The 24,875-nt window shown below is 43.4% G+C and overlaps 1 protein-coding gene across 2 annotated transcripts in view; it reads left to right on the top strand.

Moving 5' to 3' along the window:
* The first annotated feature begins 1,046 nt into the window (after positions 1 to 1,046).
* The window catches only part of LOC139059216 (uncharacterized), a 124,076-nt gene continuing 100,247 nt past the window's right edge, over positions 1,047 to 24,875 (top strand). Inside the window, exons 1-7 of one of the 2 annotated variants that reach the window (XM_070537332.1) lie at positions 1,047 to 1,298; positions 2,815 to 2,921; positions 6,215 to 6,273; positions 7,603 to 7,666; positions 8,409 to 8,453; positions 11,102 to 11,163; positions 12,058 to 12,207. In XM_070537332.1, the coding sequence (XP_070393433.1) occupies positions 1,153 to 1,298; positions 2,815 to 2,921; positions 6,215 to 6,273; positions 7,603 to 7,666; positions 8,409 to 8,453; positions 11,102 to 11,163; positions 12,058 to 12,207 (633 nt within the window). In that variant the 5' untranslated portion in view covers positions 1,047 to 1,152. The remainder of the gene's footprint in view (positions 1,299 to 2,814; positions 2,922 to 6,214; positions 6,274 to 7,602; positions 7,667 to 8,408; positions 8,454 to 11,101; positions 11,164 to 12,057; positions 12,208 to 24,875) is intronic. The other variant, XM_070537331.1, reaches the window with a different exon arrangement.

Raw genomic sequence — 24,875 nt, 5'->3', positions numbered from 1 at the left:
TAAGGGACCCCGAGACTCTGGTGCATCTTCTCTGTGCCTGCCCAACCGTGGCGCAGGAACACTCCATAGTCATCACAGCTTACAGACGCCACGGCCTTGCAGCGGTCAGAGAGTGCTGTTCCCAGTGCGTCCGTGTCTCCTTGCGCTGCGAATTAAGCCTGCTGGAGTATAGATTTAACTGGAATCGTCCTCATCCTTTCTCTTTCCCTTCCCCTCCCTCTCCCCTGACAACGTGTTGCCGTGCTCCCTCGGGGGTTGCTGAATCAAGCGTCATTTCCTTGCTTTGATCATCAAATATCACCGGTTGCGCGAGCGCATGCGCCCTTTGCATTGACATCTTTGTACCGGTGGTCCACTCCGCACTGACTACCATCGTACGTACCACGGAAACGGCCAAAAGAGCCAAAGAAGGCTATTCTGCTTTAACAAAAAAAAAAAAGAAGAAGAAAAGACTGCGGCAGTAACCATTTGACTACAAATGTAACGGTCAAACGGTTGGTTTCGAACAGTGTTCCCTGCACCGTTTTGAGATCGAAGAACGTTGGTCACCTCAGCAGTCAGCTCAAGAGTCCGCACAACAGCCAAATTTCTACCCATTAGACATCCAGTGACCCAAGAATGCTGATCGCATTTAAAACTGCTAATTTGCCTGTCACATCCATCGTCTGCATTACGGCCTTGCATGACCTGCATGACCTTTGAGATAGCTTATATTAATCGCTTGCGGGTGCATTTCAGTGGTGAAGACAAAAGCAACTTGCATGGCAACTTGGAATTTCCTATCATTTTATTTTTTCTTAAACCTCGGCAATTAACAGTATCATGTGCTTCGTGAACGATCTGGGCCATAGAATAAAATATTGTTGCGTAATTTGAAGAAGGAAAGGACAGTGGTCAGCGCAACAACTGTTTCTTTTAATGCTTTTAAAAGAAAAGCGTACGTTCACAACTTACTGAACGGCATACTGAACTGTACATCACCTTTTCAACATTATTTAAACGACACAATCGCCATCGCTACTCTCTATCCAACGCGATCCAATCCCTTTCGTATCCGCTTGCTGCGAAACATGAAAGCGCGCGAGCCCATGACCCGATGACATGACCCATTCTGTGTGCGAGCTTGCAATGGCTTAGTGAACAAATGGTTTTATGAGCAGCGTCGTTCAGCCCTTACTGCGTCTGCTCAATTTTTCGCGAGTGCCGATGGATGAGTCCAATTTTCTAGACGATACAGACTTGGAATCGCTGCACACAAGTGAACCGCGAGCAACGTCAACAGTTTTACCTGATCAGCGGTAAGATCGAAACTATTTGAACTACACCTTGGTTTAAGCTGCGCTGGAAACTGCAATGTGCTTTAAAAAAGTGTCGGTGAAGAGGCTAGGGGGAGAAGACACCTTCGAAAATGTATTTGAGAGGGCGAATTGTTGTGTGGGGATCACACTTCTACAGTGTGCGTTGGAAAGCCCGCTAAAGAACGTAAATTTTTCTTAATGAATTGGATGTGACCACAGACACATCCAAGTACACATGTAGGTTTTATGAGGCCAGTCACGTAGCGTTCGACTGCTAAACGCAAATGCATGTTTGCGTATATATACTTTCGCTGGCGACGCCTCACTTGTTCACCGGGACGAGTTAAGAGGGCTCAAGTAATAGATGCGATGGCTAGGGGTAAATAAGATGGAGAAATTTTACGAATTTCACGACAGCAGGGGCAAAGTTTAGCAAATGGGCCTGTGGCTTGCTCACCACTAACTCGTTTGGTGTCAGTACCTTCCGTTTCCCTCGCGTACGTTCTAAAAATTCCTATGTTGAACTGCCGAAGAGGCGGTGCATATTTTCTTGTTTGAAAGACAGCAGGGCCAGTTTTATGGGCTACCTTCGAACATCTTGCGAGAAATAGGCCGTTAACAGTAGCGTCCCACAAATTTTATTGCAGAGGGCACAGTCCTGAGGGCCGACCCTCCTCATATATGGTAAATTAAACCTGCAGTTTAACAATAATAATAAACAAAATGTTTGCATTGGTGAAACAAGCACCGGGGGCCTGCCCTCACGCTCAAAATGCATTTCCGTAGCCTCTGCAGTTAGTTGTCTGTCAAGTTGTGTGTGTTTTCAGAAGACATGCAGAGAAATGAGAGAGAAGTTATTTATTACGCGAGGGAGGGCAGTGAAAGTAGGAAGAAAGGGGTTGAAGAGAGCACTGAAACGGTTTAACCTTATGTTTTGACGCCGTAACAGTGTTCATCAGAGAGGAAAAAGAATGGAACTAAGAAAGAAGGTGTAAGAATAGAGAAGTGTGTTTGTGTGTGTGTGTGTGTGTGTGTGTGTGTGTGTGTGTGGCTAATTGCATTTTGTTTGCATGTAATGGATTTTCGTGTTTGCAAAGCAGCCCGCATGCTATCATGACTTTTAGACAGCAACTGCGGTGGTAATCGCTGCTGCCTCAAATAGTTGCACGGTTTTGGTGAGCCTAATCCTGTAGATGTGCAGCATTGCCGATGCATTATTAGCAACACCCTAAGCGCTGCACTAAGTTTACTACACAAGCTGAAATGGAAAGTGCACACGTGCTAGTTCAACAGTTGCATCTTTTCTTTCGTGTAGGCAGTGAGTGAATCTTTGGCAGTTGCACTTGTATCATGCAATTTGTTAGCCTCCTTTTGTGGCATTCCATAGAAAGCTTCTAATGTTAGCTTGCCCTATGTGTCTTGCAAGTTGCAAGCTTGCTAACCTGCACAGATGACTTGTGCAGTTAACTTGTTTTCCGTAAGACTTCCCTCTTCTACTGTCTTTGCTGTATTGTAGGATTCGCCTGACTCGCCCAGCATGCGGCGACATTGCCACGAACCTCTTTCGTGATCCCAGTGACAGCGACTCATCTCTGGGCCTCTTAACCAGCAATGATTGCCTAGGTAAGAATTGGCATTCTGTTCTTGTGGCCTAGATTCTTCGATCTCCCTCTTCTTTTCAGATGTGCACCTTGGAATTTTTACAAGATCTCCAAGCATGCTTGGTTAATGTGCTTGCTGATGAGTACAGCAGGGTCATATCTTTGACATTATACCTATTGTTAGATTTCGTTTTAGGCAGCTGGAAAGAAATAATTTATTTATTGTGAAAAACTTATTGAAGTTGAAAAATGCTAGTAGAAACCTTGCTCATTCATTTGTACGTTCTCCAAGTTCAGTAGTGCCATTGCTGGAACAATGCAAAAAAAACTTGCGATTTAAAGTGTAGGATTATTACCTAGCCAACATTCCAGCACTTTCCCCCCCCCAAAAAAGGCTTTGGTAGTTAGGTGATACCTGGAAAAAAAGTAAGTTCAAAGGGAAAGTGTGGGGAAGACACAGAGATGAATATAAAGGGACCAGGAAATTCTGTTTGTCATGTCAGAAATTTGTCTGAACAGAAATGATCCACAGAAGAAAGATCTCACTCTGCTAAGTATAACCAAACACCAAACTCGGAAGGTATGTGTAAAAGTACATTCATTGTGCTTGCATGGCTCAAAGCATTGTTGACATCTAGCTGCGAGTGCTATTTCACTTCATTTTGTTACTTTAAAGACCCCCTTTCGAAGTATTATATAAGGAGTGGTTAACATTATACGGAAGAAAAGGCAGGTGTGACGGTGAAATACAAGTTTGAACAGTTTCTGGAAATTCTAAATTACATGTGATGGCAGCGACATTGAAGGGTAGGTTGTTACTGTCTTTGGCAGCCCGAAGAAAAAATGAAGCTTGAAAAGTGACAGTTCGTGTTCGAGGACGACAAAGTTGGAGTTGATGGCTGGTGCGCTGTGACATGCTGAAGATGATAGCGTGATGTAAAGTGGGCGGCTTAGCGAGCTGTAAAAAAATTTGATGAAGAGAGAGCATAGCGATACGACAACGTAAAGCAAGAGATGCCAAGCTAGATTCTGCCTTTAAGAGAGAAATGCTGATGTTATATGAATATGAAGAAAGAATGAATCTAGTCGCACGATTCTTAACTGATTCAAGTGCATTTATGATACATGTTTGGTGAGGGCTCCAGATGGCGGGGGCATATTCCAGTTGTGGTCTGACAAATGATTTGTATGTGAGTAGTTCAATGTGCTGTGGAGCATGGCGAAGGTGACATTTCATGAACCCAAGGGTCTTGTTCGCTGATGAAATTACGTTAGTCGCATACGCATTCCAGGAAAGGTCGTGGGTCTATGCCTAAGTACTTATAGGCTAGAACTGATTCCACTGGGACGTTTGCGATTGTGTAAGTAGAGAGATAAGGATTGCAATGGCGGGAAATTGAAATAAGTTTGCACTTGTTAGGGTTCAAGGCCATTTGCCAACGGTTGCACCAGTTTGCATGTTGTTAAGTAATTCTGGCGAGATGCTTGGTCAGAGATGTTAGTCACAGTATGATAAATCACACAGTCATCAGCAAACATGTAAATAGGACAAGGTGCATGCAGTGGAAGATCGTTAATGTATATTAGGAAAAGAAGCGGTCCCAAGACTGAGCCTTGAGAGATGCCTGAAGTGACAAGGAGGGGTTTAGAGGAGAAGTTATTGACAAGGATGAACTGGGAACGATTAGTAAGGAATTCCTTTATCCATTGTACTACGTGATGATGTAAGTTCAATTTGGATAATTTTATTAGTAAGCAGTTATGAGACACTGTGTAGAAAGCTTTAGAGTAGTCTAAAAAGATGGCATCGGTTTGAACATTGTTGTCAAGATTAACATGCAGATCATCAAGGAAGATAGCTAGTTGTGTTTCACATGAGAGCCCCTTAAGAAAACAGTGTTGGGAAGGATGAAACAAGTTTACAGAGTCTAAGAAGTTCATAATATGTGAGTGTATGACATGTTGCATGATTTCACAAGGGACCCTAGTTAATAAAATGGGGTGGTAGTTTAAGGGGGAGTCTTTGTTACCTGCTTTGAATACTGGAATGACCTTTCCCACTTTCCATTCATCTGGTAAGGCACCTGTAGATAATGATTGTGAGAACAACAGAGTCAAACGTGCCGTGGATATATGCTTGGCATTCATTAGGATCTTAGAGTTAATTTCGTCTACACCAGAAGTACATAATTTTTTTTTGTCAATGATTGACAGTATACCATCTACTGAATACACAATGGGTGGCATGTGCGATGTTATGTTAGTAGGTAGTGGAAAGTCTGGAGTTGTAGTTTCTTTTGTAAACACGGAAAAATATGCTGTATTGAAAATATCAGTGCACTCTGCGTTCGTGACGGTGTCACCTGCTGCATTCGTCATGCTGATAGTTCGTGCTTCTTGAGGATTTAAAATGCGCCAGAACTGCCGAGGATTTCGAGTAAGTAGCTGGGGTAGGTCGACGTTATAAAAATATGTTTTAGCAACGCGAACGGCACTCGGGTCGGCATTCTCTGCCATTTAGTAGTTTGAGCATGCCTCGGTGCTTCCGAGACGCGTGGCTAGTCAGAAGCAATGTTTCTTTTTGTTTTGACGCGTCTTTAGTGCTTTGGTTAACCATGGCTTATTTGGATTCGTGTGCATAAATATTCTTGGTATATGTTTGTTTACGAGTTCATTAATTTTGTTTCTTAATAGTGTCCAGTTTTCTGGACACCAAAAGCTGACATTTCACTTAACTTACTCAAAAATCTTTCAATGCCCTTTGTTTAAAAAACTATTACCAAGGTATTTGGGGCATTAACATTTATTTGGAGCATTATTTGGGGCATCTCATGTTATGACCACTGGTTCTTGTGGCTCTTTTTTTGCATTGTTTGTATGGGAAACCAACAAAGCATTTGTACATTGTTCTGCACATCCACAGGTTGTGCCAACACTTCTTGCCACTCAGCTGTTGGTCTTTGTCATATTCAATTATCTAATGTGAACAGTTCTTGAGACTGTTTTAATAGTGTCTGACTGGGCATAGGTCTAGACACATAAAAACACTGGCACTGCTACAAACATAGCGTTATGTATAAATTTTTTACATTGTGTGCAACACTAGCAGTGCTACAAACATAGCACTGTGTATAAAAGGTTTACATTGTGTGCTTCATGTGTGCTATGAGTGATTGAGTAGGGCTGCTCAATAAGACAGTGAGTTATATAATGGACCCAGAATGTCTCGGATGTTATATGCCTCAGGATGACATTGAGGCACCTTCTGATGACAAAAATGCCATTTAAATTTCTTGTGTGGTTGCGTGTTTCCAGATTTCAGCCTTCTGGATGCACCTACTGAATTGCCAGCTGCTGAGCAGGTCGTGATGGAGGTGACTTTTCCCCATTGTTAATCTTGTGAATTACAGCACGGTTTGATAAGAGGTGAAGGAGCAGATGGAGCGCATCTGTGAAATGCATCATTGCCTTGGGCATTTGAACATGCTCTTCTACAGGCAAATAGCACAGCTCTAAATTGTAGACTAATTCTGTGCTTTTTCTAGTGGAATTGTGTGTTTCATTGAGCACGACATTGTAACCTTCGTGCATGAAATTAAAGAGCATGTAGCATTGTTTGGGAAACGGCATGTGCTGGTAGTGGACAATAAGCATGCTGGTACTAGTTGATTAAACTGTTTGAACCCTCTGTCACTGCCATTAAACAGAATGAAAGAGACGGTGAGGGAAACTATTGAGTCAGGCTAGACATCTTATTGTGCTCATAAAATAGCAGACTGACACTTTCATGAAGAGTGAGGTTCTGTATGCCAAAAAACTGCAAGAAAATAAGGTGCTGGCAAAGCAACTTATTAGCTGTTTCACTCCTAGCATTTTTAAATTTCTGAATGTTAAACAGCAATCTGTGTGTCTTGTTGAAAAAGTAATTTTCTTTCCAGGTGCACACCAACTGCACTAAAGCAGTTCTTGCACTTTACGTTTTCCTTTACTTCAGTCAGGTTGAAACAAATTCAACCCTCACTTCCACAAAAGAAGTTCACTAATAATAATTATGAAGCATGCTTGAGAATTGTTAATGTCTGAATGATGGTACCTCATTCTTTTTTTATTGTTTATTTATTGGTGAGTTTGCTGTGTACTTGTATTCTTACCTTGATGTCTTTGTTTTTGAACAATTCTGTACATGGTTCACTGCGGCACATTCTAGATGGGTATCTTGAAATTTGTGGTAGTTTGGGATTCAGTCTATGTAGATGTGCCTTGAGCACTGATAGCTTCAGTTTCACAATAACAACATGTGCCCTAATGTAACAGTATTTAATTAATGAACTCTGGTTTCTTATTAAGTGATTATTGCGCAACTTCTGATGTCCAGCAGTGTGAATGATCTGCCAAAAATTTCTCTGCTGCTCTTTTTTAAAAACTTGCTTAGTCTTTGCTTAAACACCTGGTACATACCATGTGCCAAAACCTATATGCTTATTGCACTTGCTGCACAAGTACATCACGAGGCTGTAGTGTAGTTATTTTTTTTCTTCTTTGTCTCTTTTTTCTTTAATATCAATTCAGGCATTCAACATTAAAAAAGGAAGCTCATCTCCTCTGCATAGTGTTATTACCATGATTTGCAGATATGTTGATCAGACATCGTCAGCTTTGTGGCATTATTTTGCCATATTTACACCTTCATTTGCACTTTACAGGAGAAACCTTCAAGGAGCAGCTCCATTGCATACCTGAGGGAACGTTTTGATGTTTCAGAGGCTGGTGAGTGATAACACTGGAAATTTTACGTTATGGTAATTAAACAACACAACACTAATACATAAAACTTCATAGGCTATTCCTAGGAGGTCTCTTGCAGTTACAGAAGCGTTACATGCAGCCTTAATTCATTTGACATTGTTATGGAGTTGGCTTCATTTATTTCATATAAACTATGCCTTTACTAAGTACTGCCCTAGCTTTTTTGAACTTTGCACAATGACGCTTGCACGTGCATATGAGGTGGCTACCTTGTGCTGTGCCTTGAGTTGCAACATGGCTGCAAATCTCTTGACACCACCTCTTCCTACGCAATTGAGCCCGCTTATAACAAGATTGATAATTGCTTGCTGAAGACTTAAGGTGGGCTAATGGTTTATTATGATGGAATAGAGCTGTACTACAGCACTTATGTGCTGCTAAAGTGTGCTGCCATATTAATTAATTTATTTATTTATTTGCTTCGTCACAGTACGGTGTAACAGGAGGCGGAGGGAAAGGCCGTTCAAATGACCGCATGAGGTATACTGCGCCCCCTTCCTGGAAAAGCAATTGATATGTGCCAGTCATTGGTTACATGCAGGCTTATTGTGTAGCTCAAATCTGGTCCTTATAATGAATAGATTTATGGGATAGTGTGAGATCGATGTACTCATAATGGCCAGCGCAGATTTCTGCCATCTAAGGTGCTGGTAGTGTTTCTTCACCACCACTAGTGTTTTTTTCACTGGCTCTTTCATTTCAGATGCTGAGGCTCAGGCTGCACTGGGCTTTGAAGAAAGCTTCACGGGTGAGACATCCACTTATTGTGAAAATTGCAGTCTGTTTGCATAGACACATCATACAGTCTTCTTAAATATCAGAAAGCCTACCAGAGAACAGTCTTTGTAGTTTTCTATTGGTTATCTGCTCCCTGCTAGGTAGCATTTCATCGTACACACTTTATTTTCAATACCAGTAGTGCAAGCCACATATCAAGCAAACTGGACTCTGACACAGCTACAGGTTGTATGGATTGGTAATAAAGTCTATCTTGTATCTGAGCTCTTAATTCTTTCAAAGAATGACAGTTTATAAGGGGAATACCGAGGTGAAGTGTTGAAACGGTAAACACAGCAGCATGTGTGATGCCTGTGACTTTCAGTGCTCTCACAGGAATAGTAGATGTGTTTGTTTTTCGACTTCATTTTGTAGCCTGCAAAGATGTACAAGATGTATACTTTAATCTACACTTGATGTGCATTGATTAGAGGTGGGAAAATATTCATTTTTGCAAATACAAATAGAATACGAATAGTAAGTACAGTGGAACCCGACTGTATTGAACCTGTTTACATCGAATTATCCTGTATATCAAACAATTTCTGACCACAGTATATCTAGAATGAGTATTTACCTATATAGCAATAGTCATGCTTACATAGAACAAAACTAGCAGCGACTCCCAATATATCGAACGTCAAGTGGCGCGAAAGTGCCCCCAGTAGTTGGCTTTCCCTCGCAGCATTGTGGAAACCTGCCGACACATCTCAAAAGTGGTTTAGCACGGCGGCACGGCTCCATCCACCCGCTCTCCCTACCGTGAATGCGCCACGTCGGGCGAGTCGGCGACACCCGCCAACAAAAAATGGTCCTGGCTCACGTGCAGTGCTTGCTCAGACAACCGATCAGAGGCTCTTGTGCCTCGTCGTGCAAGATAGTGCAAGCATGATGCAAGGCTGAGTTGCCTCGCTGCTTATCTCGTTCGTTGTGTTTGCGCCTTGTGGGCCTTCTCCGGCAGTGTTGCCATGTGTTGCCGTGATGGCTAGCGCGAAGCGTCAAAATTTGTCTTTTGTTGTGAAGCTTGAAATCATAAATCAAGTCGAACACGGTAAGAAGTAGGATGTCGCTGCAGCGTACAAGATTCCGAGGTGCACTCTCACCACGATGTTGAAGAATAAGGGGGGCGGGGTTAGGGCTAAAGTTGGACAAACAACCTAGTGCCCGACGCGGACGCATAGCCGTGTATAAGATGTCGAGGCGGCCGTGTACAAGTGCTTCATCCAAAACTGCTTCAGATGCACCAGCTTCTGCGTGCCTAGTGATGACTTTGAAAGTTCTCATGAGTGTGATGAAGCCATTGGGGATGTCGCCGAAGTTTGAAGAGAGCTGTCAGAATTTCTGGAAGCCCTTGACAGATCAATGGTCGACGAGTTTGCGAGTGCGGATGATGGTGTTGTGACCGCGGGAGAGCCCGAAAACAAAGACTGCATTGCCTACATTGTACCAAGCACAAGTGAAAGCGGGCACAATGAGGAAAGCAGCAATGGTCTTTTGCCCATATCCTCCGAAGTGATTGGAGCACTCGCACTAGTCCAGCACTTCTGCGAGAATGTGGGAGGTTGCGGCCTCAGCAGCTCCCACTCTTTAGACAATGTGGAGAAGTGCTAGCTGTCGCAGGCAGTGAAGTTGCCGAAGTGAAAGAAGATACAGGACTATTTCATGCAAAACTAAGCTAGTTTCATATATAAAGTGCTTTTATAAATGGTATGTGCTTTTATGACATCCAATTGTTTAGTAGGCTTGTATTGAATTATGCCCTATTTCGAACTGGTAGGCGTTTTTTGAGAGTTTGATATAATAGGGTTTGACTATATTAAATATAGGCGCAGATGTTTACAGCAGAAATGTTCATTTCAGTATTAACTTATGTACCACTTTTTACTGACCGGTGCAAAAAGGAATGCTAACTATCGAGAACAAAGGATCAGTTTTAAACATTACATTATTAATTGCCATTAAAAAAATATTGCACAGATAGCCCCTGAACAACTTTAGAGCTTCGTCGTAAACAGGCTTTTCAAGAAAGCAAATGGCTGCTGTTTGACTTATCTTTCCAAATATGCTAAGTAAATGGTTGCTCAAACAAAATAAGTTGTGGGAAAAGAAAACATGCTGAAGGATGCATGTGCCATAGACACATGTAACGTGGCCTAAGGAAATCATAACAGGTTGTCACGTAAAAGATAAAACTGCTACATGACAGAACTGCCAAAACCACTTAATGACACACTACAAACAAGTTGCAGGTTGTCATGTAGGCTTCCGCCACGAAACCAAGAAAGCTTGCATTACTAATTTTGTTTCTGTATTGCTCTGAAAACCCGTGTAACTTTTGTCTTTGTTCATTCCTGATAACTTGCGATGCTTTGCTTAGCAGAGGGAAAACAGTAACCAGATGTAACAGTCGGTTGTTGCGAAATATTTTGTTAGTTTCAAGTATTCAAAAATACTCCATATAGTAATTAAATTGCAGATATGAATAAGATAGTTATTGTCTAGTATTCTATTCATTTTCATATGTTCACCCACCCCAGCATTAATGTACTCAACTTCGCTGAGATGACTCGCAACAAGCTTGTAACAGTGTAATTGTTCATCTGCAATTTGCTGTTTTAGATGATGCTGCTGAGAAAATTCAACAAGATGAACAACAGTTCAACAAAGAGCATCTATTGGATGTGAGTATTGTAATAATATGCTGAATATTCAAATGGTACCCTTGTACATGACAAAAAGAAAGCACTTGCAGTCTAGCCCACTTATAATGATCCCAGATATGATAAATTATCAGTTCTAACAACCACATTTCACTTCATTTACAAATTTCCAACATTGCCTATTGAAACTGTCCAGATACAGTGCACATTTTCAAAGGCACCATACTGTTACAAGGAACACTTCAAACCAGGCGAGAGTAAATGGGGGGCTCGTACAAAGTTTCGAAGCACAAAAGCACTATTGTACTGGGTGCACGGCAGCATGCCCCACCCCCTCACTTCAGTCCAACGGCAACAAAGATGGGACCACCGAAATGAGCGAGCACCACGCATTGATTTCAGTAACATTGATTTCAATGCCGGGAACAAAGCTGAAAATACTGAAAATCTGGTTTTCAGAACAAAGCAGTGTCGATCTGCAACTACTGACACCAGCTTTCAGTGTCATTAACTGTTGCATGTTTTGAAAGGCCAGTTCAAATATAATGAACTACTAATACAACTGCAACTTTTCGCAGAACTATCGAGTTCATTATTGTGATGTTGTGGACTTCACCGTGGAAGGAACACGAGGAGGCTGAAGTGGACTCAGATGAACAGCGAGAGCTTAATGACGTAGATGCTTTATGTACAGAGGAGCACTAGCACCATCAGTGTGTCCAATGTTGGTAGACAAAATGGCGAATAGAAAACGATACTGACTCGAAACCGAAACTGACAGCATAACAGTTGTATAAATGGGTTTGACTTTCTATCGAGTCTCTTAACAAATGCCCCCCATACGACAGTATTGTTACGGGGATGATAGGCACGTTAGCTTCTCACTGGTATCTTGACTATCTGATTGTTGTTCAGGCCTATGAAGAATCTCCATCGATGTTCTCCTGTGGAGGTTTACAGTATGCTGAAATCAGCCGCCCGTCATGGATGTCCAGCGGTGGGGACGACCGCGTAACCATCAGTGCATACCTGCGAAGTCGGTCAGCACCGATGGACCAAATGATGGTGAGTGCCATCATCATTTCTGTAGAAAAGAGAGCCAGTGCAAATGAGATGTTTTTTGGGTTACCCATTCATCTCCAAATGGGATGCGAAATAGTTTACCATACATTCAGTAACAGGTAGTGGACATCGAAAAGCCTTAATGGAGGAACAAGAAATGAAATATATTTCATACTCTGCCGATCCCAGCATAGTGCAGGATGTAGAAGGGTTGGCTAGGGTAAAGTGCAGGGACCATAGGTTAGTGACGTCTAGCATTTCTCTCAATTTGAAGACAAAGAGCAAAATTGGTCAAGAAGGAACAGGCCAGCCTATACTCTCAGTAGCTCCTTGCAGCACTGTGGAAGCTACACGAGTTCTTGACGAATAGGAAAGCCGAATGCCTCTTGAGATGTGCTAATCCGCGACACGTCTGCTCACCATCTGCTTGCCATCCTGTTGGTACGTGCTCCATAGTTGGTGGATCGAAGCAAAAAACTGTTTTGATGCCATAACCATAAGCTTCGTTTACGTGCATGTGACAGCAATGCTTCACTTCACCTGTTTGCTTTCCCTGCAGTTACCTTGCAGCCTTCTTAGCAAGTAGTAAGGGCAAACGACCTCATAAATGTTCACCTGTGGCACAGCGTCTGCTCGGTGTCTACTTGGCGTTTGCTCGCTACCATCATCACATACCTTGCTAGAGCGAGGCAGTCAATTAATGATGCGGTGAACAATTAAGCCTTTATAGCATTTTGAATCATCAACGCATCACCGATGTTACTGGTGTGGCGCCATCTGCTAATTAGAAATCAAACCACTTTTAAGGCTCTGCGCCATGTCTGTAGTCCTAGCAGTGTGAAAACAAAGCCGATCTCAAAAATTACATCAATACATACCTAATGCTTTGACCACAGCTTCAAACGAGACTCAGTGATGACGGATTTTGCCACTTGTATCTTGCTGACAGGATGGAGAGCCAGTAACAAGCGTAAATTTAGATCAAAGCGGGTGGTTGGCGCTGTGTGGGTGCTGCCGTATTGCTATACATGATCATGGTACGGGTGGCTATTACAGTTACCAACTGTAAATGCCACTGTAATTCTTGGTATACAACGTGCATGCGCAAAGGTCATAACATGTTGCGTATCGCTGTACTGTATCATATAGTGAGCAAAAATGAAACTCTTTAGTGCAGCCAATAATTAGCCATTCTTTACTGACCTGTACAGTATCCAGAGCAGCCACGCTACCTTCATTCGAAGTAGTGATGAACAGGAAGGGTACAGAGGCTCCTTCTATGACTAGAGATGAAGTTGGAAGGGCCTTACAAAGCATGAACTGGGGTAAAGCGGTAGGAGAAGACGGTATAACAGTCGACTAATCAGAGATGGAGGAGCTATCATGCGTGAAAAGCTTGGGGCTCTTTATATGAAATGTCTCACGACTTCAAGTGCACGAGAGAGCTGGAAGAATGCCAGCATTATACTAATTCACAAGAAGGGAGACATTAAAGAAGTGAAAAATATAGCCCCATTAGCTTGCTTTCAGTATTGCATAAAATATTCATCCAAGATAATTTTCAGTAGAATCAGGGCAACAGGTGATTTCAGTCAAACAAGAGAACAGGCTGGCTTCAGGAAGGGATATTCTACAATGAATCACATCCACGTCATCAACCAGGTAATTGATAAATCTGCAGAGTAATCAACCTCTCTGTGTAGGTTTCATAGATGATGGAAAGGCATTTGATTCAGTATAGATACCAGCAGTCATAGAGGCATTACGTAATCAAGTAGTACATGAGGAATACGTGAATATTTTGAAAAATATCTGTAAAGATTTCACAGCTACCTTGATTCTCCACAAGAAAAGTAAAGAACCTGTAAAGAAAGTAGTCAGGCAAGGAGACACAATCTCTCCAATGCTATTCACTGCACGCTTGGAAGAAGCATTCAAGCTATTAAACTGGGAAAGTGTAGAAGTGAGGATCAATGGAAAATATCTCGGCAACCTTCAGTCTGCAGATGGCATTGTCCTGTTCACCAACACTAGGGACAAATAGCAACAAATTGAGGCCCTTAACCGAGAAAGCATAAGAGTGTGGTTGAAAATTAACCCATTATGACCCATGATAAAACTGCCAGTGCGATTTTCATCAAGCTTTGTGAATCAAAAAAGAATAACACAAATGTCACATCTTAAAAAAAAGTATCAAAAAATATTTATTGGTTCTCAATTTATGTTGATGTGCTACATTTTGCGTGGGTGGGGCAGGACATGTAATGAGGAGGGAAGATAACCGATGGTCATTAAGGGTTATGGACTGGATTTTAAGGGAAGGGAAGCGTAGCAGGGGGCGGCAGAAAATAGGTGGGCGGATGAGATTAAGAAGTTTGCAGGGACGACATGGCCACAATTAGTACATGACCGAGGTTGTTGGAGAAGTATGGGAGAGGCCTTTGCCCTGCAGTGGGTGTAACCAGGCTGATGATGATGATGATAATGCTACATCTTGTCTAGGCACATGGGGTTGTAATGGGTAAGGCTTTTGTCATTGCACTCCTACCTCCTTGCATGAAATTTTTCGAACCACACTTTTTCGAGGCACAAAGTGTCCTTGCACTTCTCACATTTTCATGATGCTCGGGCGTGACAAAATTTAAATTGTAGCTGCTTTCCTCATTTTTGGGGGTAGTAACCGTGGCTTATGAGCAGTGGCGTAGCTAGGTCGTCTGGCACCCGGGGCCGGTAGCTCTTCTGTCACCCCCCCCCTCCCCTCCGGGTGTAGTAGAGGAAGGCGAGGATATCGACAATTTTCGGGTGTCTTCAGACGTATATGACACCCCCCCCCCCCCCCCCTACTGGCCCCGTGCACCCGGGGCCCACGGCCCCCCGGCCCCCCCTGTTGCTACGCCACTGCTTATGAGTGTCCAAACACACATACAAGCAGCCCACTTATAGCGAAATAGCAGTTATAACAAAGTGATCTTGATTTCCCTTTCTAATTTCCGCATTTTCGAAGCCTTTTTGGTCATTTTAACAAAGTACATAAACACAACTCAGTGTATATAGCGAAGCATTTTTTCTAGAAAAACAAAAGAACTTTTCATCACACATCCTTTTGAGCGTTTGCATGAATCAACAAGGCTGAAAACTGCCAGTTCTTGGCTTCTAGCAGCCTCCGCCAGCATCATTTGCCTCTTTTGCCCAGCTTGGCTATTTGCAAAAGCTTGCTTCAGTGCATCACATAGCCGGCGCTGCCTGGTCGCAGTCTAAAAACTAAGCAAGTGCTTCCTTTTCTTTTTTTTTTCAATGCCAGGTACATGAGCTGGTTTAACGCCCTCCAGAAAGGTTGCCGGTTTTGTCATCTTTCTCGTCGCACTGCGTTGTCCCCCAGTTTGTTTGACAAGAAAACTTGCTTCCAGTTGACAGCCGCCCCATGCTTTGAGCCAGCCTAGCTCTGTTCCGCTGGTGGTACCCCATCCTGCTAAAAAAGCATAGCCCGTAGGTGCACTCCTTAATTGCTTTTTCTCCTTGGTGTGGCGCCACCAGCTAAACCGAATGACCTGCCTGTCTGCGCTAACAAAGCTGAAGAGTGCCATCACTGCTCACAGGTAAAAAAACAGATCATTGTTACTACTAGTGGACTAGCGAGTTCTGGTTCTTCTCACAGCGTGCTTGGACTTTTCCACGGTAACAGCTTACCCTGGCCTGTGCTTCCTGCAACGACTGACTTTTCAACAATGTCGAGTCCCTTGAGACCAGGAAATTCCACGACAAAACGAAAGGTGCTCTCTGAAAGTGAAACACGCCATTTTGGATGAAGTTCGTTAGAAAAGCAAGAAGACCAACATTGTGCAGAAGTATGACATAGCACCGTCGACTTTGGCAACAATCATAAAAAATGCAAGCAAAATTGACGCTGTTTTGGACAATGACGTTGGTAGCGGTGAGCAGAAGCGGATCTGGGCTACCATTTACGGTGACGTAGAAGCAGCGCTCTACAAATGTTTGTAGACACTCGCGACGAAACAGCAGCAGTGGACATCGGTCCTACAGCAGTAATGAGCTTAGGGCAGCTTTGGGGGTCCACAGGAAATGCAAGCCTTGTCCCACGTGGCTTGCATTATATGGACTTTGTCCTAGCAGATGAAGACCTCGTCGTAACTGAGGAGCTGACAACTGACTAACTCGCCACAAGTGTTTCTGAAAAGGAAACACTTGTGGCGACATATTCACTGTCTGTCTGAGGCACTGTCTGATATATTCAGACAGTGCCTCATACCCTGAAGGGGATGACATTGGTGCACCTCAACCAGTAACCTCTGGAGCAACTGGCGTAGCTGTCGACCTGTTACATATGTACCCGAGTTCTGAACCAGGTGTCTGCACTCACTTGGACAGTGTTGAGGCCGCTGTTCTGAAATGCATGCTCATGAAACACATGCAGGGCACCCTCAACCACTTTTTTCAGAGGGCGTAAATAAAATTTTCTGCTTGGTCTACTTGATGCTTGCATTTTTTGTTAGTCCAGATATATAAAAAATGCGGTTATTACGAAGTAACTTCTGATTCCCACTGACTTCGCTATAACCAGGCTACAGTGTATACATAGTGACACCCAACAGGCATGGCACTGGCTATGTTAACAACGCAATGCAGCTAAGGCATCGTCAATAATGCTATTGCGATGAAGCCATTTTGGCAGAATATTGTTGCAGGCTTTGCTAACCTACACTAACCGCAGATGTTCACGGTGAAAATACCGATCGTCATCACCTTCCTCCTCATATGTCTCTTCAGCTGGTTTTGGCGGCACAATCACATCAATGTTGTCTGCTATGTTTTCTGCACCCTTAACTGCATTCAGAGAATTGCACGAGCGACAAAACAGCTTCCTTCCAAAGAAAAACTTTGTATCCATGTCAGAACACAACTGAAGAAAAAAAAAATCGCTAATTTGTAACTGCGAATGCACGTTGTACTGTATCAAGTACACCAAACTTTCAATGCATGTTCTGTTCTTTGAAATAAATCTGCATATTCGACAGTTTATTTCTAACACTCTCAGCATATGTACTAAACAACGTAAAAAGCGCAACGAAAATATATAAACAAGTGAGCAGAAATAAACGAAAAGCGAGTACTTACCCGCATTCATCGCAAGTCTGCAGTTTTACTGGAATTGGCACGAAATTTTTAGATATGGATTAAACATTGGATTCTACTCTTTGTTAGGGTGTGTGTGCATGCCACCTTGCTACAAGAAACAGAATATCCAAAAGGAAATATTCAGGTCTTCATGAGGTAGAGATGCGAAGCCGAATGTACTAGTTCTACTACATAGGGTGCTAATGGGTTAATATTAGGGGTGTGCGAAAATCAAAATTTTCGAATTTGAATCGAATATGAATACTTAGCATCGAATATCGAATTGAATGTCGAATAGTGGTATACACATGATTCTATTAATAAGTTGGTTTATTTTAACATGTTAAAACATTTCAATTATATTGCAATTGGTAAAAAAATTAAACTAGTGAGCCTTTATACTAAAAGATTTTGGTTGGCTCATGTCAGCTTTGGAGATTAATTTCTATGCCGATGACATCACCATCTGGGTTAACACAGGCTCGCTCAGACAGAAAGAAGAGAAGTTACAAGAGGCAGCCACCTGCGTAGAGGACTACGTCAGAGCAAGAGGGCTAGCCTGCTCCACTGAGAAGTCCGAGCTCCTGAGAGTTTGGAGAGGAAAGCAAAACCGCACAGTCCCCACCAGCGACGAGTTAAAGCTCAACGTCTACCTCGAGGGGAAGCCGATACCGGAAAAGGCGCTCATCAGAATCCTGGGGATGTGGATACAGTCAAACCAACGCTGCACCCACACCCTTGCCCTACTCAAGGCATCCACCCTACAAGTGGCCCGCATGATCACGCGCATCTCACTCAGACGCCATGGCATGCGAGAGGAGGACACACTCAAGCTGGTCACAAGCTTGGTCGTCAGCCGAGTGGCATACAGCCTTCCATATTACAATCCCATCAAGAGTGAGGTACAACAGGCGGACGCGATTCTACGCAAAGCCTACAAAACCGCACTCCGCCTTCCCCACAACACCTCAACCGAAAAGCTCCTAGCCTTAGGACTGCACAACACCTTCGACGAATTGAAAGAGGCGCAACTAGTCTCCCAGCAACGCAGACTACAGCAGACCCCATCTGGCAGAGAGCTGCTGAAGAAACTAGGCTGCGCCGATCAACTTCAAGAGATACAGAGGACCGAAACAATTCCGGATGAGTATCGCAACACACTAAAAGTAGCGCCCATACCCCGGAACATGGATCCCAACCTACACAAAGCACGCAGAGAAGCGAGGGCTGAATACCTACAAAAAACACTAGCACCCCAAGAAACGACGGTATACGTGGATGCAGCCACATACGCCAGAGCAGCGGGGCAGAGCAACAGCAACACGGTAGCAACGGTGATTGATTCGAACCTACGCGAGATCACCAGCGCATCACTACAAGGCTGTACGATAGTCGAGGCTGAAGAAGCGGCCGTCGCTCTAGCGGCAGCGGAGGGATATCGGTCTAAACGGTCTCTAACAATCCTTACAGACTCGCAAACAGTGTGCCGCAACTACCTACGCGGCAGAATAGGGCACAGAGCGCTCCGCATACTCCGCTCCGGAGACCACATAACACCACGACAAACAAAAGAAGAACCAATTAGGCATACGATAGTATGGACGCCGGGACACACGGGAGTGGCAGGAAACCAAGAGGCGGACAGGATAGCTCGAGGGTACACTTATTACCAAGCATTCAACGTAGGCGACCTCGAGGAGACCGAACCTGTACCCCAAGACTATTCGGCGATACTAAATTACTACAAGGGCTGCAGAAAGCGGTATCCACCACCGCACAACTCCCTTAGCAGAGAGGACTCTGTCGCATGGAGGCAGCCACAAACGGGCTCGTACCCGAACCTAAACGTACTAAGCAAAATTTATCCCACACAATACAATGACAAATGCCCCTGGTGCCACGAAACACCCACGCTGTATCACATAACGTGGGCATGCCAGAAGATAGACGTGGTACCCGTTATACCAAACCCGAGCGCAGAGCAATGGGAGGGAGTGCTCTCCAGCGATCGCCAGGTCGACCAAGAAGGTCTGATTTGGTGAGCACAACTGGCAGCAGCATCCAGCGGAGCCCTGGCCTAAGGGCAACCGACCGTTGTGTTAGAAGATGGACGATTCCATCTGAAGACCGCAGAAGACCAGCGAATCTAGAGCTGATAAAGTTTTTCACTCACACACTCTGCTAGTTGTCCGTTCTCGCCAACTTGTGTCTTATCGTACGGCATCAATTTACCGTAAACTCGGAGGCGTTTGACCCTGTATCAGTTGTCACTCATTGCATTTGCTGTCAAGCAATAAGCTCAGGATTGGGGGCGGTACCTGCAAAAGAGTGCACCCTTGCTGTTCGCAAATTCGTGCCCCCTTGCTACTGAGAGGCTGGCTTTTCTGCAAAGCTTAGGCATCCAGTGACTAACCATGTCTTTCAGGCGAAATTTCGCCAGCAGCATGAAATTATCGCAAAATTCAGTACAAACTCACTTTCTTAGATTAGATAGAAATAAATGCTAGGAACTGTGTTTGCTCCTGCACTGCCAGCAATATATTCAATTTGTTTTGAATATTCGTATCCAACCGAATATTCGAAAATTTTTGAATACCTAGTTTTCAAATCGAACAGAAATATTAAAAATATATTATTCGATAATATTTGAAATTTTCGAATATTTGCACACTCCTAGTTAATATTCAGAAGACAAATATAATATTTAACAGCCTGGCAAGAGAATGAGAATTCAGGATCGCCAGTCACCATCTAGAGTCTGTACAGGAGTATGCTTATCTAGGTCAATTACGCACAGATCATGAGAACGAAATTTACAGAAAAATAAAAGTGGGTTGGAGTGCATACGGCAGGCATTACCAAATTCTGACAGGGAGCTTACCACTGTCGTTGAAAAAGAAAGTGTACAATCATTGCATCCTGCCGGTGCTGGTATATGGGGCAGGCACTCTGAGGTTAACAAGGACGCTTGAGAACAAGTTAAGGACGGTGCAAAGAACAATGGAACGAAAGATTTTAGGCGTGACCATAAGAGACGGGAAGAGAGTAATGTGGATCAGAAAGCAAATGGGGATAGCCGATACTTTTGTTGAAATTAAGAGAAAAAAGTGGAGCTGGGCAGGCCATGTAATGCGTAGGGTAGATAACCGATGAACTATTAGAGTTACAGAATGGGTGCCAAGCAAGAGAAGTGCAGTTGAGGACGGCAGAAAACTAGGTGAAGTGATGAAATTAGAAAATTTGCAGGCACAAGCTGCAATCGGCTAGTGCAAGACGGGGGTAAATGGAGGTCACAGGGACCTTCGTCCTGAGCAGTGGACATAAAGATAGGCTGATGATGATTCCTGAGAAAAAAGTTGTATAAAAGTGACATATCCTTGCTGTATTCACCTGTGGGGGGAAAATTTGAAATCACTTCAGGAAATGTTTACATATAGATGGTCATTACAAAAGAGTGCAATGGGATGAGCTCCCACACAATTTTTACTGTTCTGCCTTGTTTGTGTCGCAACATTGTTTTTTCTCTTAAGTGAATCTGTGTCAACTTGGCCAGCTTCCTCTTTTGTTGAAGTGAAGCTTGCAGACTAATAGAGCAAGCTTGAAAAGAAACTGGGGGCAGCACAGTGAGCTCTGCTGCAGTTTACAACGTGTGCATCAATTTATGGGGAATCATTTTGTAGAAGTAAAATAGGGAATGTCTTATAAATGTTGAATAGTGTTTAATGGCAAAAATTGACATCTTAGCACCCTTAGTTACATCACATGCTAAGGCTAACTTTGCCATTTGACAAACTGGCCTGTACGTTTCATTATTTCTTTGCTGGTTGAATTGCTATGAGGAAATTTGCTTGAGCACCTCACAATGTTCAAAGCCATGTGCTCAAACACAGTAAATCAGCACCAATGTTGATCTTTTTTTTTTTAGGTACTACATATGAGTATACATATGTACTTATCAGCAATGTTTCATTAGTTCCGTATTGTGTTTAAAGTTTTTACATGCAAAAGCAGAAGCATTGTTAAAAATAATATTTAAAATGTACCGCATACATCTTATTACCACTTTTTATTGGGCCTGTGCTGCAAGTTTGAATAATATGTGTAAAGTATCTTAGTGAAACAAATTGCCAAATAGATGGCTGGATGTTTACTCACATTGTCGGTATCTTGTCATTTAGCGATTTCACTTTCATTGTTTTTCACTTTTTAAATAACTAATTTTTGCAAATGGTCGGATAAGTTCCTTCCAAGTGTGCTAGATGCGAGATAGTTTGGTGTTCTAATACCTGAGTTTCATGTATGGAGTTCTCACATGAAGTCCACATTCTGTAAACTTGATGAAGCTCACTGAAGAATAGTAAATTCTTAATCCATTCTGTAGGTGTAGGCTTTACATGATTCTGAAGATGCAATAAATGTGGTGAAACTAAATTTTCAATTGTCTGAAAAATATTATGCAGATCCCACGCACTGTTAGAATCGATCTAAGAGAAGCTTTTTATACTGTTTGCTTTGGTTGACGATAATTAGGGGTGATGTAGACGGCAAATGTTTCATTTCTTCAACGTTTAATCTAACACGAGAGTGGCGGGTTAATGTTAAACATTGCTTTGTGTGCTCCACTGCTGTTTGTTTGCATAGTACACAGAACACACAGAGGGGAGATGTTTGCTTGAGGTGTTGTTGTGCACTGTACTTCGTAACCTTAAAGAGAGTTGAGCATATTCATTTGCCTCACATGGCACATGGCATCGTGGCAGATGTATTAAAATTTACTTCAATTAGGCGGCTGTACTTGCCAAAACCACAACTGGATTTTGAGGCACACCATAGTGGCGGACTCCAGAATAATTTTGACACCGTGCTGTTCTTTAACATGTCCCTCAATATTAGTGCATGAGCGTTTTTTATTTCACCCCCGTTAGAATGCAGCTGCCATGGCTGGGATTGAGCCCGCGACCTCTAGCAATGTCATATCCCCAATTTGCGTCAGGCACACAAGTGTTGACTAGACGTTTGACTGCTTCTGTAGTGTCACCTAGACCCTACGGTGCACATTAATGCAGCTCTGCTTCTGCACACCTTGCGCAAATTGGGCACTTGACAAATTTGCATGGTGTTCATTGTTCATTTTTCAGAAATAGCAGACACATACCATACCATACCTTAAACTTAAATTTATCCCATTCGCCTGCAACCGCTGTCGTGTCTGCTATAGTAGCAGCATTTTCTTGCTTTCTCAGTTCACCTTTTCCTATCCCCCCTCCCCCCCTTCTATGGGAACTGTGAGCGAAGAGTGGCAAGGCTGTTATTGAGTGGGGAAAGGCTGTTATTCACTCATTTCACAACTGCATTGGTTCTACCTATTCTCTGCCTCCTCCTCTACCTCCTGTCTACCATTCCATCTACTTCGCTCTGGACTTGCAAGTTAGTAGAAAGGCAAGTGCTACAATTTCTGCAATGCTTCTGTAGGGGGGGGTCACAGATAATTAAAGCTGTCAGGAGGCTACTATGACTACGTACAGGGAACTCCAGAAGGCATTGTGCACATTTGACGCAGTGTAAAGGTCCAAACGAGTTTCTCGCATTGCCTTTCCTCTCTGTCGCATTCCACGCCTGTGGGTTGCTCTAAACCACCTCCAGACGTGGTGTGCCAGACGGCAGCAGCAGCAGCAGTGGGAAAGTCGAAGGAAGAGGCAAAGAAAGCTTTGCTTTCATAATTGGCTTCTGAAGGAATACACAGATGCTTGCATGCGCACGTACACACAGTCAAGTCCCATTAATTCTACCTCGGTTAATTCAACATTTCACTTCGTTCAAGTACACTGGAATGTCCCGGCAAGAAACCATGCATTGCTATGGAAGAAAAAGTCATTTAATTCGGACGTAAAAGCAGGCCGCAACTGATAATTCGACCTCCTCATACGCTGCAGCGGTTACGAAAGTGTGAACACACAAGGACTTCAGCAGACAGTGTTACTGCTTCCCTAGGCTTGAAGCTGTTTTATTTTTATATTTAAAGGTGTCCTGAAACACCTCTCTGGCTTCGTGAAAAGCGTAGTCTGCGGATAGCATACGCTGCTGTGAACATCTCAGCCAAGTTTTGCAGTCATGCACGGCATGTGAAGCTCGCAAGTGGAGCATGAAATCTCCTTTTTCTCAGATGCTCTCTTTTCAACAGAAGCCTGCTCCTCATTCTTTTCTTCAGCAGTGGGAAAGTTGAAGGAAGAGGCAAAGAAAGCTTTGCTTTCATAATTGGTTTCTGAAGGAATGCACAGATTTCCTAACATAGCAGATTCCTATCCGTGGCTGCTGTTGGCCAATAGCTGACATCAGTCAAGAAGTGTGTTTGGATCAGTGTGCTTCTTCGTACTGTTACTGTGCGTACTTATTGAGGAAATTTAGTAAACAAGCTGAAGTAAGCGAAAATATACTTTCGAACTTCGATAATAATGACATACTTCTGGAATAAGCCGACAAGTGTGTGCTCACGATCGGTAGAGGTCTCCCATGTAGGCATTAAGCTTTAGCCACCCGGCTTATGTGTAGCCGTCAAGTCTTGCTGGTTTCAACTAGTTTTGAACACTCAACTAGCCTCGAACCACACGTAACTTAAGGTCAGATCACTTGCTTGCTTACCAGCGCGTGCTCACTCCTGGCCACTCCTGGTTAGATGCCTTGGCAGACATCGCTTTGTATTGAGGTATTGATAGCACTTCATCTTGTGCTACTATCCGTCTGTCAAAGTGGTGCAGGACAAAGCCGGTCCGCACCACGTAGCACGACCAGACTGGAGCATATAAGCGTGAGCACGTACTCAAGCCCTGTCGTGCACAAAGAAAACGCTGCGCATGCACACGTAGCTACGGTCTGCTGTATATCGTAGATACAGCAGCCACCGTGGGGTGCCGCGACGAGTCTGCTGGCTGAGTGCGCAGCGGCTCGCCGAGGACAGCTGAGTTTGGCACATCATAGGCACCCAATATTGAAAGTAATGGTCTCCATGTGAACATCCAATATTAAATTTGAATGGCGCATTATGGTGACGCTAAATGCGAAAACACCCATCTACTTAGCTTTAGGCGCACATTAAAGAACCCCAGGTAGTCCTAAATTCTGGCGTGCTACAGCGTGCCTCATAATAAGATTGTGGTTTTGGCACATAAAACCCCATAATTTAATTTAACAATGACGTTCTAATTAGGCAGAGCGTTGTGTGCATGCCCTGCTCTGCTGTAGCCTTCACAGTGCAAGGCCTTGAGAAGGAGCGGAAGAACCGCGAACCGCGTTTGGTTGCCAATAACTGCTTCTTCTGAATGCATTGAAGTGCCTTTTGCAGCAATGTATTTCTTAAGTAGCCTAATTCAACTTCAAATTCATTTTTCCACTTCGATAAAAAGTGGTTCAGGGCCCCTTTAAGTGGCTGACACTCCTTCCGCCTGTGAAACCATTCATTCCAGCTTGTTTCTGTCATGTAATGCTGAGGCAGCGTTTAAACATGACGGCGCTTTTCACTTCATGCCGTGTTTCAAGTGTGA

Source organism: Dermacentor albipictus, chromosome 4 (assembly GCF_038994185.2).
Source record: "Dermacentor albipictus isolate Rhodes 1998 colony chromosome 4, USDA_Dalb.pri_finalv2, whole genome shotgun sequence".
Taxonomy (NCBI): Eukaryota; Metazoa; Arthropoda; class Arachnida; order Ixodida; family Ixodidae; genus Dermacentor; species Dermacentor albipictus.
Note: the sequence above shows the minus strand (reverse complement) of the source record. Positions and strands in the feature narration are given on the sequence as shown.